The 25,807-nt window shown below is 38.7% G+C and overlaps 1 protein-coding gene across 2 annotated transcripts in view; it reads left to right on the forward strand.

Moving 5' to 3' along the window:
* SMARCC1 (SWI/SNF related BAF chromatin remodeling complex subunit C1) overlaps positions 1 to 25,807 on the forward strand; it is a 151,021-nt gene that overhangs the window by 83,378 nt on the left and 41,836 nt on the right. For both annotated transcript variants that reach the window (XM_019632499.1, XM_019632493.1), the window contains exons 19-23: positions 4,510 to 4,768; positions 5,502 to 5,663; positions 19,690 to 19,745; positions 21,626 to 21,740; positions 22,385 to 22,539. In XM_019632499.1, coding sequence (XP_019488044.1) covers positions 4,510 to 4,768; positions 5,502 to 5,663; positions 19,690 to 19,745; positions 21,626 to 21,740; positions 22,385 to 22,539 — 747 coding nt within the window. The remainder of the gene's footprint in view (positions 1 to 4,509; positions 4,769 to 5,501; positions 5,664 to 19,689; positions 19,746 to 21,625; positions 21,741 to 22,384; positions 22,540 to 25,807) is intronic.

Raw genomic sequence — 25,807 nt, forward strand, 5'->3', positions numbered from 1 at the left:
CTGAACCGGGGCCCTCTGGCATCCCAAGACTGGTAGTTTCTTAGAGGTTAGTTGCAGCATGGAATCCACCGGTCTCTCTTGTACTTGATATTTTATCCACATGTTACTATGTAACATCTCATATTGATAAAGTAGAAAATATTAGTTTGCTGAATTACGCAGATCTTCCAATTTTTGTTACAGTTCCTTATACAATATTTTTAAACTCTCATTTGATGATATTGCTACCAATCTCATCTCATCAGAATATGTCTTTTAAGTAGTAGGACAAGCTTTTATGGCAGATACGTATTTTTCAGAATTCTGATTTTCCTTTAATCATTGGTAACAAACACTATCAGTTGTTTTCCTTGAAGCAACATTTTTGAGAATCCTTGTTTGTTTTTGAGAAAACGTCTGCGAGATATCTGTGTCTGTAAAACCATGGTGTGTTAGCCATTTGTTCTAGTAAAAATGGAGTTCGATGAAAATAGTGGCTAGTTGAGCTTGAAACTCAAAACAGTCGCACAAATGCTTTTCCTTTAGACAGCCACCATGCTTTGATCTTTATATTCAGTTCTCTTGTGTACCCTCCATTTCATAGCATTAAATATTAAAACTCAGGCACTTAGATGTTTCAGTTCAATGAAATTAATAAGTTTTACTGTATTGTTAAGGAAACGTTTAAGTGAAGTTAGCTTATTTTGTTTTTTCCAGTATGTGGCAGTGAAGAATAAAGTGATTGTTAAGACATTATGGTGCCACTGCCTCGATGCTTGCTAAGGGGCCAGCGGTTCGCCCACCGTTGCTTTTGCAGTGTAAATGTCAGCATAATGAAAAAGGCAAAAAACGTCCTAGTATTGTTATAAAAACAATTTGGATCTTTCAGTTCCTCCGAAAGAGTCTGGGGTCTCCAGACCACACTTTGAGATAACACTGGACCTGGTGATGTCTTGTGTTACTGTATTGCTTTAATTTGTTCTTTTTGAGTTGTTCCAACAGTTGTGGTTCCTTAAAAAGTTTGAGTGGTGTATTAACTCTTTCCTTTTTTACACTGCTCTTCTACTTTTTCTTGTTCTTTTCTCAATCTCTTTCTCTGAATCAAATTAAAAAAGATTTCTTCTTTTTGAGTTTTTACCACTATTTTAATTTATTCTCATATGCCCATCCAATATCAGTGGTATACAGAGAGCTTCTTTTCTGAGTCACTTTTTATTTCAGGACTGTTTTGTCTAGTCATATCTGCCATGGATGTTAATTTAAAAGTTCTCAGTACTTGTGAAGGACTATAATATGCTTTTGTATTGCTGTTTTAGAATCTTTGGGATCCGGGGAGAAACTGAGATGTGCAACACCAATTAGACAACAGTCCAACATCAATTCTTATTGTTGCTGCACACTGATGCTCAGAATTTTCTCCTCGTCTACATCTTAGATGAGTGGATAGTAAATACAGAGTGAGGTCACAATGGCTGGGCAACTGTTTACCCTGAACGTGTCCAAGAAAACCGCAGTGTCTTTACACAATAGTGTATTTTCTCTCCTGCAGGTGGAACCTGTGCAGTGGTTGATTGCTCTCTTAAACATGCAGCTGAATCAACAGGTGTTGTCCACACTGACACAAAGAGAAATAAAAGGGCTGCCCAGCAGAGTTGTTTACCACTAACACCTTCTACTTATACAGTTTATCAGTAGTTAGTAGCTTAAGAAAATGAAGTCAGATAAATTTTTAATGGATTTATAACCAAAAACATAAATCTGTTTCTTCCTAATAAATAGATAAATCTGGAAGACTCATTAGGGTTTATTGTTTCCATAAAATACCACACATCGTTTTATTAGACAATTATATCACACAGGCAGCATCTTAAATATTTTGGGTTATTCTTGAGACCACCCACTTTTAATTAAAAAAGACTATTGGATATGGTCTCTTATCAAAACACAGTTCTTGTGTGGAATGTTGCAGGTTATTATCTTTGGTTATGTTCATTTCATTGTTTTATTACAGATACTGGAGGCATAATTTCAATATTGCAAAGCCAAAGTGGAATCTATACATTTGACAAATGCAGTTTGAAAAAGATCTTGGGTAGACATGAAGGATAATATAAGGCTCTTATGTTCACTTAAAAAAAATCACATAAGATCAATATGATGGAAGCTTGTTTACACACTATTTCATTTGTAAGTTGTGTGAGGAATTTCAGGTGTTTCACCTGGAAATGTGTTATCAGTATAGCAGTTCAAAATTGCATTGATAGAATCAGAATGCAGAATGAAAGAAGAAAAGGTACCGTTCTATTCCATAGTGGTTAAGGAGATTTTGAAAAAAGTCTTTCATGATTTCTTTTAAGTTCACAACTAGTTAAAGTAGTCTTCCTGATCATGTATCCCTGGGCTTGAAATTGACAAAACTTGAATCTGAGCTTATTGGTTTTTCCTTGTTAACTTCAGTCTTTCTCATGCCTGCTTTGCTTTCCTGTGCCTTGTATTTATTTTCCCTTAGATAATTAATGGACATAAAATCTTGTACCTGTAAATAAAATCCATGAGGGTTATTAATGTTTATCACTAGGAGATATTTTTACTGACTAGATTTAGAAACAATAGCATTAGGAGATACTTAGTAAGCAGCATCAAAGATTTTCTCACCTTGTGCATACACTTGATGTAAGCCTTTCTTTCTTAAGCAACTCAAGAAGTATTTTTGCTGTGTAATTTTGAATTACACTTTAGATGAATATGTCTTCCAGTAAAAAGCTTATCTTGAAGAAAAAAATGCATTTTTTTTTTTACAGGGCATTTTTTAACATTTGGAGCCTTTTTTTAAAAATAAAAGTTTATAAAAAGTTTGTTTAAAAAGATTATGGTAGAGCATGCCAAAAAAATCTCTACTCATAATCAGAAATTTAAGACGGCCCCAGTTATGTTTTTGGCCCCAAGAACCCTAGTGATAAAGGTTGGTTTTTCTTTTTTTGTTACAATCTGGGTCTTTTTTCTAAGCAATTCCTTCTAGAACTAGCCAAAGCTGCTCACTATCCAGAGGAAACCCAGAATTAGCCTTGTTTTTTTAAATGAATTTAATGAATAAGACTATTCGCTGGCCTGGATTTTGAGGAGCCCTCTACTATTCCAGCAAGAAAGAAAGACGGGAGCAGCATTTGGAGCCCAGGGTTAAAAATTCACAGAGACAAGCAAACATGGAGAATGAAAGAGCGCTCATCTCATGGTGTAGGTCAGCAAATGAGTCTCTAGAGCAGGGTTTTTCAGCCATGCCACCATTGACATTTGGACCTGATAGTTTTTTGTTGTTGTGGGCACTTATGTGAATTGTTGAATGTTTCATAGCATCCATGGTCTCTACCCAGTAGATGCCAGTGGCACCTTCCCAGTTCTGTCAATTGAAAGTGTCTCTAGACATTGACGAATGTCACCAAGGAGGCAAAATTGTCCCTGGTTGAGAATCATGACTAGTGAGGGAACCATGTGAGAATAGCAGTTTTGGCAAGCTACTGAATAGATTTTTTTTACCCTATTATTTCCTTGACTTTCTTAGCACCACATATATTTCTGGTTTTCTTTATACCATTCTATCCCTCTCTCCCTTGGAGAGGTTGCTTTATTCCAGCCTTATTTGTAGGAGTTTTCCAGCATTGTCTATGAAATATTACAAATTTTGAAACTAGAAATTTATGTACTTTATGAATTCTAGTATCAGTTTATTTCTATCAAAAAAAGCTTGGAGTTGGAATGGGATCACATTGACTCTAGTTCACTTTGGAGAGACTTGACATCTTAAGAGTATTGAGACTTTTAACGTGTAAATACAGTGTATCTCTTATTTAGGTCTTTCCTTTCTCAGCATGTTTTAATTTCCCCAGCATGTTGATCTTACACGTTCTTTATTATATTTATTCCTAAGTATTTTCATTTTTGTGCTATTTTAAATACTTTTATTTTCCACAATTAAAAATATTGCTGGTATATATAGAAATATAATTGAGTTTTTCTATTCCCTTCTATCCTGTGACCTTGCATAACTTTTTAGTTTGAATACCTCTTTTGTAGATTCCTTAGGATTTTCTATATAGACAATTATCTGTATTAATAAAAGACAGTTGCTCGGGGCCCGCTGAGTGGCTCAGTTGGTTAAGAGCTCACTCAAGAGTCAGTTGGTTAAGAGCTCACTCAAGAGTTTGAGCTCTGAGCAACAGCGGTTCGAGTCCAGCCCGAGCTGAGCAGCCGCTGAGCTGCCAACAGGTAGCAGGATGGCTCAGCTAAAAAAAAAAAAGACAGTTGCTCTAACTTTATAATGTGCATGCCTTTTATTTATTTAGTTTGCCTGATTGATAATTTAATATAATAAGGAAAGCAATCAAATCTGCTTATTTTCTTAGGTAGAGTATAACCATTTTCATTATTTTTTTAAAGAAACCTATCTAAAGAGCAGTCACAGGCTTCTTGTGTGGTTGCATATTATTTCCTTGTTATCTGACATTAAAGCTCCTCGTTTTTTTTCTGTTGTAGGCCCTGGAGATGTACAAAGATGATTGGAACAAGGTGTCAGAACACGTTGGAAGCCGCACTCAGGATGAATGCATCCTCCACTTTTTGAGGCTTCCCATTGAGGACCCATACCTTGAGAATTCCGATGCTTCCCTCGGGCCCCTGGCCTACCAGCCCGTCCCCTTCAGTCAGTCAGGAAACCCAGTCATGAGCACTGTTGCTTTTTTGGCATCTGTGGTGGACCCTCGTGTGGCATCTGCTGCAGCAAAAGCAGCTTTGGGTATGGATTCTAGTTAGCCATCTCGCCAGCATGACAATTTCAGATAATGCTTTAATACTCTCCTTCATATTAATGTCATCTAAAATTTAAATGTTATCAGCTGTTACATTCATGTCAGTTATTTAAATAGCAAAAACATAGATATAACCCCTTAAAGATACTATGTTATATTTAAAAGTATTACAACATTTAAAACTAAAGTACTTAAAATGTAATAGTTATAAAATTAAGGGCATTTATTATGAATTGGAGGGGCAAAACACTTTTTATGGTTATACTTTGTGATTCATTTGAAATTTGATGGAATGGGCAAAAGAAGTCATTTAACATTCTTCGATTATATTACTAATTGTAATTAGAACTTGATCATACCACAGACCTCTTTCTTGGCTTTCTGGTTTTTTAATCCTTGCGGTTTTCTTTATTGTCAACCTAACCAAGCAGAGTTAGATAAAATACAGACAGCGGTTTTGGTTGTTACTGATAGAAATTTAAAGAACTCTGTTTATGTAGCAAGATACTGTAACATGTAAGGTAAAAACAGCTATAGAATTTCATTACTGTACGTGGTTATCTCATGTGGCCCTGTTGTTTTGCTGGGATGGATAGGATGAAGTCCTCAAAAAGGTCACTGTTCACAAGACACTAATGTTGTGTTGGATTGACTAGAGGTTTACAGTGAAACAAATATTTGTGTAAACCAGGCCACTGTTCCATTTTTATTCTTGAACAGAGGAGTTTTCTCGGGTCCGGGAGGAGGTACCGCTGGAATTGGTTGAAGCTCATGTCAAGAAAGTACAAGAAGCAGCTCGAGCATCTGGGAAAGTGGATCCCACCTATGGCCTGGAGAGCAGTTGCATTGCAGGCACGGGGCCCGATGAGCCAGAAAAGCTTGGTGAGTCACTGTGCCCAGACAGGGTGAATCCATGCTGATTTTCCTGTGAGCTTGCTAATTGGGTTTGCTTGTATTTAGAAGGGAGTACAATGATCAGTATAAACTTGTCTCTTGAGGTTAGTATATGATGTTTTTCTCTTATCTCATCCTTTTATGGTAGCTAGAACTAAAAAAATTGTCTCATAACTGTTAATAATATCCTAATTGTGCACAATCTGATGCCTGTTTTTAGATCTAGGTTTTAAGCATATATTGGGTTGTCGGAAAAGTCATGACGCATTTTTGCAACGAGAAACATAGAAAAATACATCATGACTTTTCCAACATCCCAACAGATATGAGAATACTAAAAGGACTTCAGCTGTTGTTTCAATTTGTATGTTGCTGGGTAGGTTTGATTTCATTGTTGTTTTGGTTATTTTTAAATTGAGGTAAAATTCATATAACATAAAACTCTCTATTTTAACCACTTAAAGATATATAATCCAGTGGCTTCTAGTACATTCACAATGTTGTGCAGCCATCATTACTATCTGATTCCAGAACATTTTCATCACCCCAAAGAAAATTCCATACCAGTTAAGCAGTCACTCCCCATTCCTTCTTCTTTTCAGCACTGTTAACCACTTACCCTGCTTTCTGTCTCTGGATTTGCCTGTTCTGGACATTTGCTGTAAATGAAGTCCTACAGCACTTGGCCTTTGCATCTGACTTCTTTCACTTAGCATAATGTTTTCAAAGATCATCCATGCTGTGTAAATCAGTTCTTCGTTCCTTTTTACGTTGAATAATATTCTTTGAGTGGATATACCATATTTTACGTATCCAGTTCATCAGTTCATGGCTATTGGTTTGTTTCCACTATTTTGGATAATGCTACCATGAACATTCATTCGCAGGTTATTTTGTGAACATAGTTTTTAACGTCTCTTGAGTACCTAGGAGTGCAATTGCTGGATCATAATGGTGATTCCATGTTTATCTTTTTGAGGAAGTACCCAGCCATTTTCCATATTGGTTGTACCATTTTATGTTCCCACCAGCAGTGTTTGAACGTTCCAGTTTCTCCACATCATCACTAACACTTGTTTTCCTCATCCCTTTTTTTAATACCCAGCCTAGAGGATGTGAAGTGGTAACTCGTGATTTTATTTGCGTTCAGTTTGGGGAGTATTGCCATCTCAAAAATATTTCCTTTTTTAATCAGTGAGCATAGGATGTCTTTCCATTATTTAGGTTGCCATTAATTTCTTTCAGCAGTGTTTTGTAGTTTTTAGTCTTGCATTTCCTGGTTAAATTTATTGCTATGTATTTTATTCTTTTGGATGATATTATAAATGAAATTTTTTCCTGATCTTAGGGGGAAAGCTTTTAGTGTATCGTTAAGTATGATGTTAGCTGTTGGATTTTCCTAGATTCCTTTTAATCAGATTTATGAAAGTCCCTTCTATTTCTAATTTGTTGAGTGTTTTTATTATTATAGTGTTGGATTTTATCACCTGCTTTTCCTGCATCAAATGAGATGCTGGTATGGTATTTTTACTTCATTCTTGAATGGGTTGTATTATGTTCATTGAATTCTTGCCTGTTGAACCTCCTTTGTGTTTCTGAGATAGATCCCACTTATCAGTGTGAATAATCCAGTTAATATTTCATTGGATTAGGTTTGCTAGTATTTTGTTGAGGATTTTTGTAGCTGTATTTATAATGGATATTAGTACTTTTCACTCCTTGTAATAGCTTTGTCTGGTTTTGTATTGGGGTAATACAGACCTCATTTTTTCATTCAAACTTTTATTTGTTTATATTTAGGTACTTGTATTTTGTATTATAAAGGAATTTTAGCATTTATTTTTTAACATGGTACAAGAAATTTTATGTAACAAATAATTACAAAACACAAGAACAGATACAAGGTACAAGAAATTTTATGTGTAAATATTTATGATATTTACACTTCATAGAAGGCCAAGAACTCTTTGTTGTTGCAAGTTTGTCTTAAGTTCAACAAAACGGATTATTGTATTCTAGGGTATTATTTTGCATATGAATATCATTATTGATTTCTAGAGTTACACTTTTAACTCATAAGCATAAATAAAAAAATTAAAAACATAGATATGGAATTAGTACTACCCATGTATAATGCGCATCCTTATTCTTCCCTCACAAATTTGGGCAAAAAAGTACACGTTATACACGGCAAAATAGGGTACCTTCACTAGCTCTTTGTCTCATCTATAACATGAAAGAGGTAGTTTGGTAACCCTCTGTAATGTATTGTTTATGCCAATTTGTGATATTGGACAGATGACATTTTTGCTTTTAAGGACTTTCAATTATCAATTTTTGTTTAATCAATCTTGAAGAGGAGTAAAATTTTAATACAGTAGCTTCATAAACAATACGTGGCTTTTCAAATGGGTAATGTTCCAACATAAGAGACTTATTTTCACACCAGGTAAAATTATTATTTTATATACAATTATCAGTAGTGTATTCCCAGTGTTTCGTACATTGTTTTTTCTGTTCTTTCATTATGAAATAATTTCTGATGAATAATTCAAGCTAAAGATTTATTGCTATCATCTTGCCTATTTATTTAGTTTCATCTTTGTCTCAATTTTATGCAGTGATACAACCTGTGCTTTAGCTGCAGTCATTTTCTTTTGTTTTTTTCATTTATTCTTACAGAATAAAGATAACATGAAGTAAAAATTAAAATTGCCAGGCAGTACTCCACGTTACACAGCCTGAACTCCTGGAGCTGTGTTGTAGGTGATTTGAGTGGATATCATTGAAGTCTCTGGAAGCCTAAAATCAGGGTTTCTGTGAGTTTGCGTAGGCCTATCCCTGTTGTTCTCTCTGGTTTCCTTAAAGTGTCAATCTAACAGTCTCATTGTGGAGATATGAAAACCGATTTTCAGGCTTTCAAACCACTCACTGTAGCCCTCTGAATAAATTATTGACCTAACCTCAACATTGATTACTTAATCCAGCATAGCAAACCTTTCAATTAGAAATCAATTTAGAGTTTTCACAGTATTTCTGTGTTTGAAAACTCACTCGTTTTTCTTTCTCTTAGATGGAGACTGAAATTAGCAAGCCAGCCACATCTCTGTTGCTTTTTGTTGATTCTGCACCAAAGGCAGTGCCCTGCTCAGGCGGAGAAAACCTGGGCCTCTTGAATGCCTGGGAAAAGGCTTACTTTCCTCAACTTTTGTGTGTGTTTGGTTCATTTGTTAGGGTCTTTTGGTTCCCTGTGATCATGGAATTGAAAAGGGCTGGCAAAGCCTTTTTATTTAATTCAAAGAAGTTTCTGTACTTTGTAGAATCAGGGATATGTTTTTGCATGTAAATCTGTTTAAAAATTGTGGGTAGATGATACCACAGAGCATTAGTAGTTAAGAAACAGGTTGGAAATTTAGCCATTTCTGATTTAGTGGAATTTAAAGCAAAGAGGACCAAAAAAAACAAAAATACCAAATCTAGTGACCTTAGTCCTTGTGAGGCTAGATTCTCCTATTTGAAAGTGAATGTATGGTTTCTGTAGTGTGCAAAGCTTGGATCAGACTGCTGCAGGAAGCATTGGAGATTGTGAGGGGTCATTCTTTGCATGAGTGGTAAAATTTGTTCATAGTATCTGGAGGGAGCCTACCAGGTAACCTCCCAGAAGTGCAGTGTGTATTCACCAGTGGTTGCAACAGAATTTGTGTCTTTTTCCCATTTAATAAGGCGAATAGCAGCATAATGCGAATATTTCCGAATGGGTTATGAATAACCTTTTAGTGATGGCCTTTTAAAGTTAACTGTGATTCATATTGAGCTGTGACCAATAGAATAAATTAGGAAACAAATGGTACTATTCCCTGTGTAATTGGCTCAGCAAAGCTGTGTGGGAAGTCAACAGGGTACCTCCTCTCTTTCTGAATCACATTCTAAGTAGGGAGTTCAAAGAAAGGAACTATTAAATTTACATTTCAACTTACACTTTATATAACAAAACAGTGCCTTGTTACACAGAACACTGATTTGAAATAGAATAATGTAGCATTTTCCTTATAAGAAAATATTGTACTTGGGTGGTAGATTCATCATACTTTTTATTATGATGCTTAGCTTACTATGTTACACCTGTTAACTTAAATACTAACAATGGTAAAAATAATCATATTGGAAAAAATAAAGAAGTTTCCTTGTCAGATAACAAGACTATTTTGTCACACAGCTCTGTGTAGAGGAACCCAACTAATCACTCCCTAGTTTTCAAAGTTAAGAACTTGTCTCTAGTCCCTCAGGAGATTAAGAGCATTCTGACAATAATAATATTGAAAAAGGTCACTTTCTAGGAACGTAAAGCCCAGAAATGACTGTTAAAATTCTGGTCTCAGATACTGTTCTTGCATATGAGTATAAATTAATTCATTCTTCTCACAATGAGGATTTCATAACAATTTTTTAAATAAGGCACTTTTAAAATAGTGTGTGTGCAAACACACTAGGCTAGTGAACCTAAGAAAACAAGGGAACTGTCTTCGTTCATCAGACTTACATCCTCTGCAGTCTTCTCTGTTACATGTGAAGGGCTCTTTCAGATCCGTTTCAAGAGCCATTGAAACACAGATTCAAACTTCTGAGCAGCTCATAATGGACATTTAGCCTCTAAAGACTAGCTAATACTGGGTACAACTTAAGTGACTTGCCTAAGGACTCAATATTTATTAGATGATAATATTTATTTTTAGGAAGAAATTGGCTTCCATTACATAATATAATTTTCTGCCTTTTGCGGGACTGTTTTATCAAATCAGATGTTTTGGTTAATTTATATAGGTTACTTGCTGTGGGCAGGTGATACCCTCTAAAAATTGGGGCTATATTTTGTGATGAGTTACACATACGTGGAAAGATAATTCATTGTTGGAAGATTGTGGATACAATAAAGCATAGTATTGTTCAAGTACGACTGTATATAGGAAGTGCTGTAAGAATTAACACAAGGGGACATGTAATTTTAGACTGAGGAAGACTTTACAAAGAAGGTAGGATTTGAGCTGAACGTCGAGAAAGAGGTAGAATGTCACTGAGCCAGACTGGAGCCAGGTATTCGATTCTGTAGAACAATGTGAACAAAGTCACAGAGATGGAAACGGGATGTTGTTCAGAGGGTGGGAAGTAAACGGGGTTGGCCACAATACGAAGTTCAAATAAGGACGTGGAAAGAGGGCAGTCCATACGGTAGGTTAGATCTGGGTTATAGAGGGTGTTTTGCAAGGCTTGTGAGCTTGGTTGGACTGCATATTACCAGCTTTATGGAATCCTTGAACTTTAATACAGGGAAGGACCTGATCAGTCTCCTGGGAGTGTTGACTGAGTTCCCACCCTGGGCCTCCTGAGAAGACAAAAATTATTGGACTGGCAGTTCTCAAACTTCTTGGTCAGGACTTTTTTGACTCTTTAAAAATATCGAGGGCCCCCAAATGCTTCAGTTTATTGGGGTTTGTATTTATGTTTACTGTATTTGAAATTAAAACTGAGAAACTTTTAAAACAAAGCAGTACGCAGATGCACATTCCTATAGCTGAATTCTTCAGGCATCATACAGCTTTGGGAAAGCCACACTTGAATTTGTGCAAGATGAGAGTGAAAAGGCAAATCACATCTTAGTGTTGCTATGAAAATAGTTCTGACCTTGGGGACCCCCCCATTTTACCCATATCACACTTTATGAATCTCTAAACAAACATACTGTTCTTGGAAAATACTCAGTGTTGGGGAACATATTATTTAAAAAAAAATACAGCTATAGATAGAGGCACATGTGGAGGAAACACGGTTATGCTTGGGTCAGTTAGGGAAAGCTTCACAAAGGAAGGTGACCTTTTAGACAGTAATGAAAAAGGAAAAATGAATGAACACAGGTGGCATATTCTGGAAATAATACCAAGGAGTCTTTGGGGAGCAGGTACTGTGGCCAAGTGCAGCTGAATAGATGTGTGTTGGGCAGATTTTGGTGGGCTTTTTCATAGTGAACATTGAGAAGTCACCAGGGAATAGAAGTAACATGATTCAGTCTGTTTTCAAAAGTAAGTGCTGGCTTTTTTCAGACTACGTGCAGGAAATGAAGAGAGATCCCACCAAATAATCGTAGTTCCTTCCAGGGAGTATCATAACTTAGTCATAACATAGTTTATTAAAGGCAGGTATTGACAAGCATTTATTTCTATCCTCAAAGCTAACTTCCCCTGTTCCCTCAACTATTTGGGAAATGGTTCCTCGATCTCCTCATTTTGATTTTGCCCATCGTGTTACTATTACTAGACTGAAAGACACTTCATTGCTGAAGCTAGGAGAAAGAGGTGGTGATCGTGACGGAAAGAGGTCTGGACTGGTGGGTGGGAGGAAACAGGAGTTTAGCTCAGCTTTCTAAGAAAGGTAAAAGAGACACACATACACTCCAAGGAATGTAGGTTTGGTGGCATGGGGCCAACGGAAGGGAGGCGTAACCGATTAGCGCTGTCACTGTTTCATCTGTGGGAGATGGAGCAAGGGATAGAGCAGAACCTGAATGGCAATGCCACTTCCTACTTTGGTCTCTGAAGATATTTTTATCATGGGTTCTAGCTCATTCACTTCTCGCCCTTGGCTGAGGTTGGTTCAAGTTTAGTAGGTATAGTAGTTACCTATTGGTACATAACAAATCACCACAGAGTTAGTGGCTCTAAACAAGGTACATTTATTATCTCCTAGCTTCTGTGAGTGACTGAAAGGGCTCATGTTAATAGAGAGATGGGACCTGGGTCCAGTCAACTGACTTTTCTAATAATATTACAAAATTGTTATTGAGCACTTAACAATGAGCAAGACAGTTATTAGCATTTTACATGCAATAATTTGTTTAACCCTTAGCAGTACACTTATGAAGGAGGTACTGTTATTATTATTTTTTTTGTAGAAAGGCAGACTGAGGCCCCGTCAGCTAAGTAGCTTGCCCATGGTCACTTGAGTTATTAAATTGTGGGGACAGGATTCGAACCCAGTCAGTGGATCCTCTTTTTTCTAGAGCAGGGGCTAGCAAATTTTGGTTCTGACGCCAGATCCACGTTGCCACTTGTTTTTATTTAGCCCACAGTATAAGAATGGTTTTACAGCTTTAAATAGTTGGAAAAAAATCGAAAGAAGAATAAAACTTGGTGATACGTAAAAATTATATGACATTCAGATTTCAGTGTCCATAAAGTTATATTGGAACACAGCCACACTCATTATTTTCAAGTGGCTTTTTTTTGTCTTTTTTTTTTTTTATTGGGGAATTGGAGGGATGGGAACAGTGCTGGGGAGTTGGGGGAAGGGGAACAGACAAGTTGGTGTCGTTTTTGTTCTTCAGTCTAGTTGTGGAGGACGTTGCTTCACTGGCCCAAGTTGGCACCATCACTGCGCTCTTCCCGGGCGAGGCAGATTCAGTCGCCGGCTTCTGGACGGCCGCTCACGGCGGCTGCTAACCGCTCACGCTGGCTGCTGGCTACACACGGTAGCCCATGGCAACCCACTGCCACAGGGGCTGCAGCCTACGCCATTGCCGGCGACTCACGGCAGCCCAGCTCCAGGTTGAGCTGTTGTTCAGCATCTTATCTGTGGAGGGCAGTGTAACTGCAGCATCTTATCTGTGGAGGGCAGTGTCACTGGCCCTCATATGTGGGATCCGAACCGGGGCCCTCTGGCGTCCCAAGCCAGTTCTTAACCATCACGTCACTCGGCCGGCCCTCAAGTGGCTTTTGTGGCTGATTTTGTGCTATGTGGCCGAATTGAGTACAGTTGACCCTTGAACAATATGGGAGTTGGGGCACTGACACCCGTGCAGTCTAAAGTCCGCACATAATTTGCACATACATGGATACCTAGCCTGGGATGGAAACATGCAGTTGATCCGTGTAACAGTTGCCTGCATGTCCGTGGAGTTAGACGATATGCCCTGCAAAGCAGAAAACAGTTATGTCTGACCCTTTACAAAAACAAGTACCAGCCCCTGCTCTACAGCGTAAGGTCTGATTGTAACTATGATGTTGATAGTTTACTCTGGCTGGCCTGTCATTCCCCTCATTGCTCCATCACCTGATCAAGAGGGTGTTTACTTTCTCTTCCTTTTTATCTTTGGTGCATGGCCCACGGTTCATTTTATGTGCCTTCTTAGTTAAATTGGGGGTTTCATTTGAGTCATTCTAGAATCCTCTTTACTTAACTCAGCAGACATAGGTGAACCACACAGTTTATGAGGAAGGATTCTCAACGGTCTAGTTTTAATCAGCATCAATAAGATGATGTGGGATATGTGACAGACTACAGCCTCTTAAAGGGTTGTAATTCTGGCCAAAGAGAAGCAGGGTTTTTGTTTTTGGTTTTTTATTTCTTTCCCCAAGACTATGTCTAATAGCTTAAAAACATGTTGTATAGAATAGAAACCACTTTACATATTCTTTCAAAACATACAAGTCATAATTAAACTCTTAGTAGACATCTTACAAGTCTGAGCGCTTGTCTCCAGATTTTTCCCCTTTAGAGAACGTGTCTTTACCATCATTATATGAATAGAAACTAGCATTATGTAATTGTTCATCTTGAAATCATAGCGAATTAAAAGTTGATACCAAATTTGGCTTGCCTTACAATAGAGAAAAACGAGTATATAATCTTTTTAGAATGTGAAGCTATAGGTTGTGGGTAACGATTTCAAAAGCAGATTGTTTTTACCAAAAAAATACTGCATTTCTCCCACATAATACATAATTCAGTCTCATTAAGCTGACTCAGCAAAGCTGGCCTAATACACATTCAATTAAGAGTAATTATTTTAATTTTTAAAACCCATCTGCATTTGATTTTTTTGTTCAGGTCTCTTCATTGTTACATTTTAATGTGTCTTATACATGTTGCATGTTTCATCTGAACTAGAGTTAGAATATTACCAATAATTTCCATCTCTCTGTTCCTCCCTTCATCTTCTCACCTTCCCTCTCCCAACACTTAAGAATCCTAAATTTTGAATATTTTCTACTTTTAATGTATTTATCACAAAGGTATACTTAAAAACATATATTATGTATAATTTTGTTTATCAGCTGTGTAAAGCATGGTACATTTAGACTTCTGAGATTTTTTTAAATTCAGTATTAAGTTTTCAATATTTATCCATGTAGTTACATTTTCCATGTAGCCAGAGTTGATTTATTTCCACTGCTATAAAATACTCTGTTATGTGATTATAATCCAATTTAACTGTCCATTTTCCTATTATTGGATGAGCAATTTGGCTGTTTCCTGTTTTTTCTATTTCTCACATGCTTGTACAATCTCGTATATGCCTCCCAGTGCACATATACAGGGTTTAGATACTGGATGTATAGTTGGTGGACCACTTGCCACGTTGAAATAAAGAGTTTGCATCACTAAGCTCTTTAACTCAGTTTTTACTTTTTCCTAAGGTGATTTTTTTGATGACGGGAAACACATTGAACATTTTCGAACATCAAACCTTGAACGTTCCTGCTTAAACTTATTTTGTTGTGGACTGGTCCTGTAACACTGGTTTAGGAAATTCTAGTTTTTTTCCCAGAGTGGGTGTAACAGTTGACACTTTGACCAGTTAACACTTCATCCAACACATCTTTTTTTTTTTTTTTTTTTTTTTTTTTTTTTTTTTGGGGAATTGGGGGAGGGAACAGCGTTGAGGAGTTGGGAAAGGGGAACAGACAAGTTGCTGTCCTTTTGTTCTTCAGTCTAGTTGTGGAGGATGTCGCTTCACTGGCCCACGTTGGTATTGTGATCATTGTGCTCTTCCCGGGTGAGGCAGATTGGTTGCCAGCCCTTGGACAGCCTCTCACGGCAGCTCACACCGGCTGCCAGCCACTCACGCTGGCTGCTGGCCACTCATGGTAGCTTACAGCAGCCCACTGCAGTCCCACTGCAGCCTACTGGCAACTCATGGCAGCCCATCTCCAAGTCGAGCTGTTATTCACCATCTTAGCTGTAGAGGGTGCAGTATCACTGACCCATGTGGGATTCAAACTGGGGCCCTGCAGCTCAGAGCTCGTGCTCTGAAGCCAACTCTTAACTAACGCACCACTTGGCCAGTCCCTCATCTAACACATCTTAGTGTTAGACTCCACTGATGTAGCAGGGGTAAAATGACTTTCCATTGTAGTTTTAGATTACATTTCTCTGACAACTACTTTGAGTGCCTCCTATTTATTAATCAAATGTCATTCTGTAAAGCAACTATTCCTGTCTTTTGCGCACTTTTCTTTAGTGTTTATCTTTATAAATCTGATATACTAACCTTCTATTAGTTACTGTGCTGTATTTTTTTCTCCCATTTTTGTTGCTTGTTCTTTCTTTTTGGCATTTTTTAATGAAAAGAAGTCCTTGATTTTAATAGAGTTAAGTTTGTCTTTTATGGTTAACACTTTTTGTGTTGTATGTAAGAAAGGTATCATTCAAGTTTCGTTTTTTCATGTGTCTTTATTTAGAATTGATTTTTGTTAACATGTAAAAATATAGTTGATTTTGTATGATAATTTTATAGCTAACCACTTTGCTAAACCCTGTGATTATTTCTAGTAAATTTTCTGCAGGTTCTTCTACCTACACAGTTTTATTCTCTGCAAATTATAATATTTTCTTTACTTTCCAGACCTCTTTAATTTCTTTTCTTTTTTTTTTAAAAGATTTTATTGGGGAATTGGGGGAGGGGAACAGTGTTGGGGAACTGGGGAAGGGAACTGGCCAAGTTGTTGTTCTTCAGTCTTAGAGTCTTAGTTGTAGGGGGCGCCAGTCGCCATCTGGCTTCCTGTCGGCATCTCGTAGCCTCTGAGCTCAAGGTGCTATGTTCAATCTTAGCTGTGGGTGGGCGTAACCAGCGGCCTTGTTGTTAAGAGCGCACGCTCTATCCATTGAGCCATCTGGGCGGCAGCTCAGCTCAAGGTGCCGAGTTCAGTCTTAATTGCGGGTGGCCGTAGCCCACCATCGAACAGGCAGTCTTGTTGTTACACCAGCTGAGCCATCCTGCCACCTGTTGGCAGCTCGGGGCACAGCGTCACTGGCCCATGAGGGAATCGAACCGGTGGCCCTGTTGCTCAGCGCTCGCGCTCTTAAGCCAACTCTTAGCCAACTGAGCCACTCAGCTGGCCCTCCATTTCTAATATATTTGTGTCTTCTCTCTCTTTTCTTGGATCTCTTACTAGATATTTATCAATTTTATTAATCATTTTAAAGAACTAAGTTTCAGATATATTGATTTGCTGTATTGTATATTTTTAAACTATTGTGTTTTTATTTTATATTTATTTGATTTTTACCCTTGTTATTTTTTCCTTCCTACCTAATCTGTTCTTCTTTCTCTGCTTTCTTAAAAAGGACATACACAGCTCATGAACTTTGAACCTTTTTCCTTTTCTAATGTAAGCCTAAGTAGGCTTTACTTTTGCTTCCTTCTAGGTGCGGTTTTTACTGATTCCTTCAACTACATTTCTAAGCACCAAGAGATTTACCTGTATACTTTAAATTTCTAATTTCAGTGCGTTGTAGTAAGAGAACTTGGTGAGAAAATGTCATTGATGATTTTGAAATTTGCAAAAACTTGTTTTATGACCTAATTTGTGATCAATTTTTATTAAATGTTCCATGTGAGCTTGAAATTAATGTGTGTATATATCCTGTAATTGGTGGGTGTAGAATTTTACACATATACATTAGAACCACTTTGCTGTGTTCACAAGCTCTACATACCTTAATTGAGAGAAGTATGTTCAAATCCCCCACTGTGATGTACAGTTTCATTTTTCTCTTGCCATTCTGTTGGTTTTTACTATATATAGTTTAACACGTTTAATAGGGTCCTCAAAGTATAAAAACTGAACAGTTTTCTGGTGAATTAAACCTTTTCTTACGTTGCTCTTTTCTTTCTAATAACGCTCTGTTCTTAATGCTGATATTGACTCATATTACCTGAAAAGGCAGCTGTTCCTTGGATTCATTTTTGCCTGGCATGGTTTTCCACGCTTCCACGTTTTCCATCTTCCTATCCTGTGTATGGATCATTTCTTTAGATATGTTTTACAATTTTATAGTTCTTCACCTTCTTAACACTACTTTGATCTTTTGATTTTTTAAAACATTTTTTATCATCTCTAACATTCTCTTACTGATGAGAGATCTTTGTGATTCTCTGTTATTTATTTACATATCGCATCCATGGCTGTTCTCCATTCAGGATCTGACAGATCTTACCCACACTCATTGGGTCCTGAACGTGTTGATTAATGTTTCTGCGCAGTCTTGGTGGCCTCCTTTCTCAGTGTTTGCTCTGTGTGAGCTCATTACTTGGACATCACCTCGGCTAAAATTGGGATTGGAAAAACTGCTTGCAGCGGATTCTGCTTCTTGTAGCCAGGCGTTGCCACTGGCTTGAAATCACATTGGCCACCCTTGTGACTGGTTCTGTGCCAGGAACCCAGGCTTCCTTTCCCTGCCCTGGACCTGGCTAGTCCATGGCTCAGCTTTCTCAGGGGGAGCTGTTACAGGCAACTGTGTCTCCGTGATCCTGCCCCTACTTCTTTCCCACTCTGGTCCCGCTTGTTGTCCTGTAGGCTCTGGGCGTTCTTTGGAAGGCGGTGACCCTTGTGTGAGAATCCCCATGTCCCAAAATATGTCCCGGAGAGCTCCTAGTCAGCCTTAACTCTGGAGGCAGGATAATCTAATTTCATCCTCGAGAATTAGAGAAAAGGGGATTTTCCTATTTCAGTCACTTGAACACTGTTAGTTTTAAACATATTTGTTTAATTATGTTTAGATACTCATATTCTCATTGAGTGTAAATACTATTAGTTCTATTATTTATAAGAGGATAATATATTTAAGGATAATAATTTAGGGCCGGCCGAGTGGCTCATTTGGTTAAGAGCTCGCTCAAGAGTTTGAGCTCTGAGCAACAGGTCCCCGGTTTGATTCACGGCCCGAGCTGAGCTGCCGCTAAGCTGCTAACAGGTGGCAGGATGGCTCAGCTAAAATAATAATAATAATAATTCAAGCTATAGGATACTCGAATGTTTTTATTTAAAATTGAACCAAACCTTCATTATGTTTGAAATACTTGTTTCTGAATAAGGTTCTAAAACCAAGAATATTTATTTGATTGTATTTTGTTTCTGTTTTAAAAATCTCCATTAGCTTCTTTCTTATCTGTGGGATATAGTTGACCTCCTTACCGCCACATCCAGAGCTGCTCATTATGTGGCACTGTCTCCCTCTTTCTGATTTCTCTTCTCTGTCCTCCTTTTCTAGTCATCACCAGTGACTTACATTTCCCCTGCACCCATGAGTCTTTTTGTCTCTTTTCCTTGAAATGCCCTTCTCTGTACATGCACACACCCCCAGCCATGTCTACCTAGAAAATGCTTATGCCGTCATTTGTTCTTCCCTGACTGAGACCGTTGCCCCTCTGTGCTTCCCTCAGCATCTCATGTGCGCATACGTGCCGGTTGTGGCCTCTCCAGCCGGAACACGATGCTCTTCGGTTTCAGGGAATATCGAGCTCAGCATTGCTTCTCCAGTCCTGACTCATTAAGTGTCTGTTAAATAATAACAAAAGTATTTTTGCCTTTTTTACTAAAAACTTTTTTGAACTTTTTATACATACAGAAAAGTGAAAATCCATCAGTGCATTTTCACAGATTAAACAGCCCCAAGATAAGAAACAGATTGGCACCCCAGGCTCCTCTCCCTGAACCTGCTTTCTGACTTTCGACCCCTCTCCTGGTTAACTGCTGTCTTGATTTCTCACACTTATTTTTGAGCTTTAACAGAATCATAAAGTGTGTGTTGTTTTTGTATTAGACTTTTTATGTCAACCGTATGGTTGTGGGACTCATCCATATTACCCTGTGTAGTTGTATTTCAGACACTCTAGTAGCTATATAGTAGCTTTTACTTTTTTTCTGTATTGTATTAATATTTCTTATTCTTTTCTTTGTAGAAGGAACTGAAGAGGAAAAAATGGAAACAGATGCTGATGGTCAGCAGCCTGAGAAGGTGAGCCTGTTTGAATTCCCCCAAAACAGAAAAGTCACAGAGAACTTGCCTTTCGTGGCATAATGGTTTGCACTTATTCCGATCTATAGTCCCTCTTAGGGGACTAGAAATAATTCCGTCAGCCATTTGGACTTTACTGGTTTTTAAGGGATCGTTCTCTCAAAACATTATATAGGATATTTCTCATTTATTCATTGGGTGAACATTTATCCTCTCCCAACCTCTTCTTTCGTACCCTTTTCAGGCACATTTGGGAATGTTAATATAAGAGTTGTGGTTCATAGTAATATTGAATTGTAGATTTAGGTCCTACCCTTGTGTCAGAAGAGAATTATAGAATATTAAGGGATTTTTTATTTTTTAATTGGGGGAGGGGAACAGCACTGGGGATTCGGGGAAGGGGAACAGACAAGTTGCTGTCCTTTTGTTCTTCAGTCTAGTTGTGGAGGACGTTGCTTCACTGGCCCATGTTGGTCTTCTTCCCGGGTGAGGCAGATCAGGGTGGCTCTTGGCAGCTCACACCAGCTTCTGGCCGCTCACGCTGGCTGCTGGCTACACATGGTAGCTTATGGCTACCCACTACAGCAGGGGATATGCAGCCTACACCATCACTGGCACTCATGGCAGCCCAGCTCCAGGTCAAGCTATTGTTCACCACCTTAGCTGTAGAGGGCAGTGTCACTGGCCCCCATGTGGGATCCGAACCAGTGCCCTGCTGCTCAGAGCTGGCGTCCCAAGCCAGATCTTAACCAACGCGCCACTCGGCCGGCCCAAGGGATTTTTTAAAGAGAGTTAACTGCCAGCAGAAAGATATTTAGGAAAGACTTCCTGAGAAGGTGACATTTGAGGTAGATTTTAAAGACCAGGTAGCACTAGAGAGATTGAAATGGAGGATATGGAATCAAAAAGCCCAACTGGCGGGGGTGGGAAGACACTGAAGCCAGTGTGTGGAGAGCATTGAAGTGTGTGTGTGACCCAATCCCTGGCCCATAGAGGCGTAAGTGCATCATGCAGGAGGAGCAGGACATTACACCCTTCAAAGTCAGGAGCACATGATAGCGGTCAGTCACTCGTGAGTGAAAAGATACAAGCAGGGATCTATGATCGTAATTACATGCGGTGTTTTTAAATTATATATAGATAAGGAGAAGATGAGAGTAAGATTAATTACAATTCTTACAATGTTCCAAATACTATGTTTTGTACTTTACATTTAGGAATTCATCTCATTTCTAAAACAGTCTTCATCAAGTCAATGGTAAAACTCTCTTAATTTTATAATGATATTACAGGTTTTTCTAAGGTTACAGGGATTTCAAAATCAGCAAATGATCCCAAATGTTGACCAGAGGAATTGAAGTTTTTGGTCCCCAGAGCGAGTGTGCTCTGTCTATTGTGGTTCTTCCTACAAACTGTTAGCAAGTAACTGCATTACAGGGCTTCGTCCACTTTTTATTTAGTTGAACAGCATTTCACCTAGCTTCTTGGTTGGTACTGTGCATTTTAAATGCTCTTAGTCCTTTTGGACAACAAGTTGATAATTTATTTATTAAGTAGGTCTCTTATCTAACCAGTCAATAATGTAAATGAATTCCCTGACATCCCTGTGGGTGTTGTAACCCTGGGCTTATAGCAGAGGGTGTGGAGAGGGCAGGGCCTCTCTCCCTGGGGGATGACTTATCTTGTGAGAGAGCACTCAGATGTTGAGGGAGTAAAAGGTATTTCTCTGAACTTATTAATTTCTTTTCCAGCTTTTCTCTCTAAGGCCCTTTGAACCTAGTCCACTTTTTGTCAAAAATGAGAACTTGTAGTTATTCTATGACATATCACTTGTAAAAGGGCCGTTTTTTTGCTCATTCTCTATCCTCTTCTTCTTTCAGGCAGAAAACAAAGGGGAAAATGAAACGGATGAAGGTGATAAAGCACAAGACGGAGAAAATGAGAAAAATAGTGAGAAGGAACAGGATAGTGAAGTTAGTGAGGATGCCAAATTAGGTAATTTATTATGTGAAACTAAAAGCCACTGGAGAAATGTGGGCAGTTTAATTGTGTAGGAATAATTCATCATTTATTTTGAGTTTGTTTCTTCATGTAACAATAAATACGCAGCTTTGAGTTTTATGTTGGAAGTAGGTACCAGTGCTAATACTAGGAGCTGCATTGTTTTCAGTGGTATACAGACAGATAAGTTGTTCAGTCACCACACAGACCTGCCATTTCATGTTCAATGTCAGTTGCTGGCGGATCTCATCGTGCCTGTCTCAGAAGCTGGCGGAAGTGCTCTGTTCTTGGCTTTTCTGATTTCCTCTGGACTCCGGGGTTTCCCACAGCACTTCATTGATTGAGGAACAAACATGTTGGTCTTAGTGCTTAGTTCCCCTGAATTTTCTTTTATATCCAAGGGAACTACACACACAGCCTAGAGAAATTAAGGGAAGACAAAGAGTACTATTTACAAAATCTATCTCAGATAGAGGCAGACTTACATGCATGGGATGGTTTAGCAAAAATCTTAAAAAGATCTCTTTGTAACCTCAGTCCTAGTCTGTGGCAGAAGTGAGAAGTAGGGTGGCGTATTGAGATGGGGCACACTGCTAATAAAGCTTTCGGATTTCTTTTATTTATTTATATTTTTCTAGAAGAAAAGGAGACTGAAGAGAACAAGGAACTCACTGATACTTGTAAAGAACGAGAAAATGATATTGGGAAGAAGAAAGTAGAACATGAAATTTCTGAAGGAAACGTCGCCACAGCCGCAGCAGCTGCGCTTGCCTCAGCTGCAACCAAAGCCAAGGTTTGCCCTTGACAGCCCTTCCCCAGGGCTCTCTTAAGCTATGAATGGTCGCGGTGTTTTTAAGTTATCGGGAGCATTTAGTATAAAGAGCCTTCCACCCAAAAGGAGGTTGGTGTTCGCCTGAATGGCATCTCTAGGTTGAGAATTCCACAGGCAGGAGGAGGAGGGTGGGAAGGCTCATCTGCCCCTGAAGGGGACAGCCTTCGATGCGGCCATCATGTCATCCAGTCTTACGAAGGCTGCAGAGATTGAAGGAAGACGTTAAAGTCTAATTTGCCTGCAGAATTTATCATGGACTATTGTTGTACCAGATTGAAATATTTGATTTTTAAGACAAAAATCTGTTTCCTTGTATAAATACTTCACCCTGCTCTTATAGACTGAAAGGAGAGAGAGGGAACCTAAAATAGCTCTTCTTCTTGAATTTGCCAGCTTTTCTGGGGGTGGCTTTCTCTATTTATAGCACAGTATTGGCTTCACAGCATATTTAAGAAGAAAAGAGAATGTTATTTTCCCTGCTTTGTTAATTTAGCATTTTAAAGCATTCCAGGCATGAATATGTGGTTTTAAAAAACCTCTTAACCCCTTCTCCATTTTACCCTCAGAAGTAGTTTCCTTCCATTATTGGTTACCACCTCTCAAGCAGTAGTTACTAGAACATACCTAATGGTTTTGTCTTGAGCTGTTCTTAATCCTTTGGTAAAGATGTTCTTTCACGGCCTGTAATTCCCCCAGACACTCAGCTGCAGTGAGCTACTTCAGCACATGTTTCATCTGTGGAGCATGTTTTGTAAGGAACCCGTAGACGACCCAGTTCCAGCCACAAAACCATTGTTTGGATTGTCTGCCCATTAGAGATAGGTGTAGACGGTGGGGGAGGGCTGTTTACAGGCCACAGTCCTGCTCTTCTGATTGGTCTGTTACTGTAGCTCAAGGTCCTGCATATTCACACTTGCCAGTCTCTTTCAAACATGCCTCCTGGCCTTCATCAGCTTAATTTTAGGGACTCTCTTCTCTACCACCCCCACCTCTAGGAATTTTTGAGGTGCGCCTTTGTGTAAATGAATAGGTGTTGTTTCACTTTTGTTTGGTTTTGCTTCTTCACTGGAAGCGTTTTTTTGAGTCTGTTTGTCTTCTGCCAGGTTGTGCTTTTTGGCATTTCATTATCTCTGAGCTGTTCAAGCTGTTATTGTTCATACTATTATCAGACCTTAAGGATTGTCTTGGGCATACTTCTCTTTTTATAAACGAGGAACTGGAGGCCAGAAGGGTCTCTTTACTTTGTGTTTTTTTCAGGACATAGCACAGCCATCTACCCCATCTTCCAACCTGCAGCCTCCTCCCACTTCTTCATTTTCTATAGCTGTTCAGCCACCAAATAAAATCCTTCATGGCGCTTTAGTTCACCTGATAATGCCTAACCCCGTCACTACTCCCTTAGGTCCACCTCCCGTCATCTGTTGCCTGTCTCCTTCATCCCGTTATTTATCCTCCAGCCAAACTAATCTTAGTTTTTAAAGTTTTTGTTGAAGTATAACTTACATTCAAATGAGTGGATATATATGTCTATAATTAATGAATTTTTCACAGACTGAGCCTACAAACAGCACCCACATCAAGAACACAGCATTACCAGCCCTCCAGAAGCTTCCTCATACTCCCTTTTGGTCACTGTGCCTCCTGTAAAAACAGTTGCCGGCCGGACTCTTAACATGGATTAATTTCTCCTGTTTTGATTTCACTAAATGGAATAATATTGGGTTGTCAGAAAAGTCATGACGCATTTTTGCAACGAAAAACATAGAAAAACTACGTCATGACTTTTCCGACAACCCAGTAGTATGCAGAAGAATCTTTAAAAATACATATGTGAGCACAGTATTTCAATAGATAACCTCTCTATCTCTCTCAGGCTAAAATTTCAATCTCTTTAAGAGGGAATACAGGAGTTTTTCATGATCAGGACCCTTCTCAGTTCTCAAGCATCATTTCATCCGTCCTGAACTTCCTTGCAGTTCTACTTGGCAGAATCCAGTCTGTCTCTAGCTGAGCAGTTTTGGACACCCTTCCTTCTCACAGAGCCTGGCTCTCTCACTTGTTTTCATTATTTCTCCTCTCTGTACCACTGTGTGTGCCTCACTCTAGGTTGCCGGAGAAGGAACTAAAATGGTAGAGTACCATAAAAAGTTTGGCGAAAGCTTCATGATGTTTTCATAGCTGATGAAAACGTGATGACCTCATAGCTATTCCTGTGTGCAGCTTTGTGCACAAAAGTCTGTTGTGTGCACCACTGACCACCTTGCCACAGCTGTTTGACACCTTCTTGCAGAGAAGCTTTTCAATGGTCAGTTTTCCTGGCCCTTCGATAGTCCACACACGAGTATCCAAAGACCATTTTCTTTCCAGGTCACTGAATTTTTGCTCCCTCAACATCACTCGCTCTTATTTTTAATACCTGGGAACTTAGATTTTTATTCTCAAAACGCCTATGTTTTCTACTGATTTGTGTGAGTGATACAGATGCTCATGCGACATGACTTGGCACACATGAACTGTTCGATGCCACTTACAGCTGGATCTGATACATTTCACAGCACACATAATCATTTTTGTGCTACATGGTAATTAAGGGGTAAGGAATTCACTTGAATTACTGTAATCAGTACAACTTATCTAGCCAATCCAAGTTTTCTCTTATTCTCTTTTTGTTCTTGTGTGTCTATAAACAGCTTTGTTATTAAGAGTTTTCCTGATACATTGTAATTGTTTGTCACTCTGGCAGGAGTGGTAATTAGAGGTTCTGGATTGTGTGCACTCCAGCAGACAGGGAGGGCACGCTTCCTGGCTTCTCCCAATCCTTGCCCAGGAGGGACTCGTCGGTAGCATGTCCTTTTTTCACTGCACCTACTGACAAGCAATGAATTGACTCACCTGCAAAGTGGTATGTGGGTGCAAAAAGGAACCTCATTGGCTGTGTGCCCTGGATCTCTTCCATCTGGGTGATTAAGTTTAGCTGGAAGGAAGAGTCCAGAACTATTGCTGGAATAAACTAGAAATTCCAGAAACTAGAACATGCTCTCTTTTTCAGCAGCAGGATTCAGTTCTTCCAGGATAGCAAAGATCATATTTTCTTAGGACAACAAACATTTCCTTCAAATCTATTCTGTCACACCCCATGCCCACATCCCCTAAGATGGCTAAAGTGGGTTTGTCTTCAGGGTAACTAGGTGTTAGTTCTGGAACAGCAGGAAGTCTTTTTTTTTTTTTT

The sequence above is a fragment of the Hipposideros armiger genome, unplaced genomic scaffold (assembly GCF_001890085.2).
Source record: "Hipposideros armiger isolate ML-2016 unplaced genomic scaffold, ASM189008v1 scaffold_18, whole genome shotgun sequence".
Classification (NCBI taxonomy): Eukaryota; Metazoa; Chordata; class Mammalia; order Chiroptera; family Hipposideridae; genus Hipposideros; species Hipposideros armiger.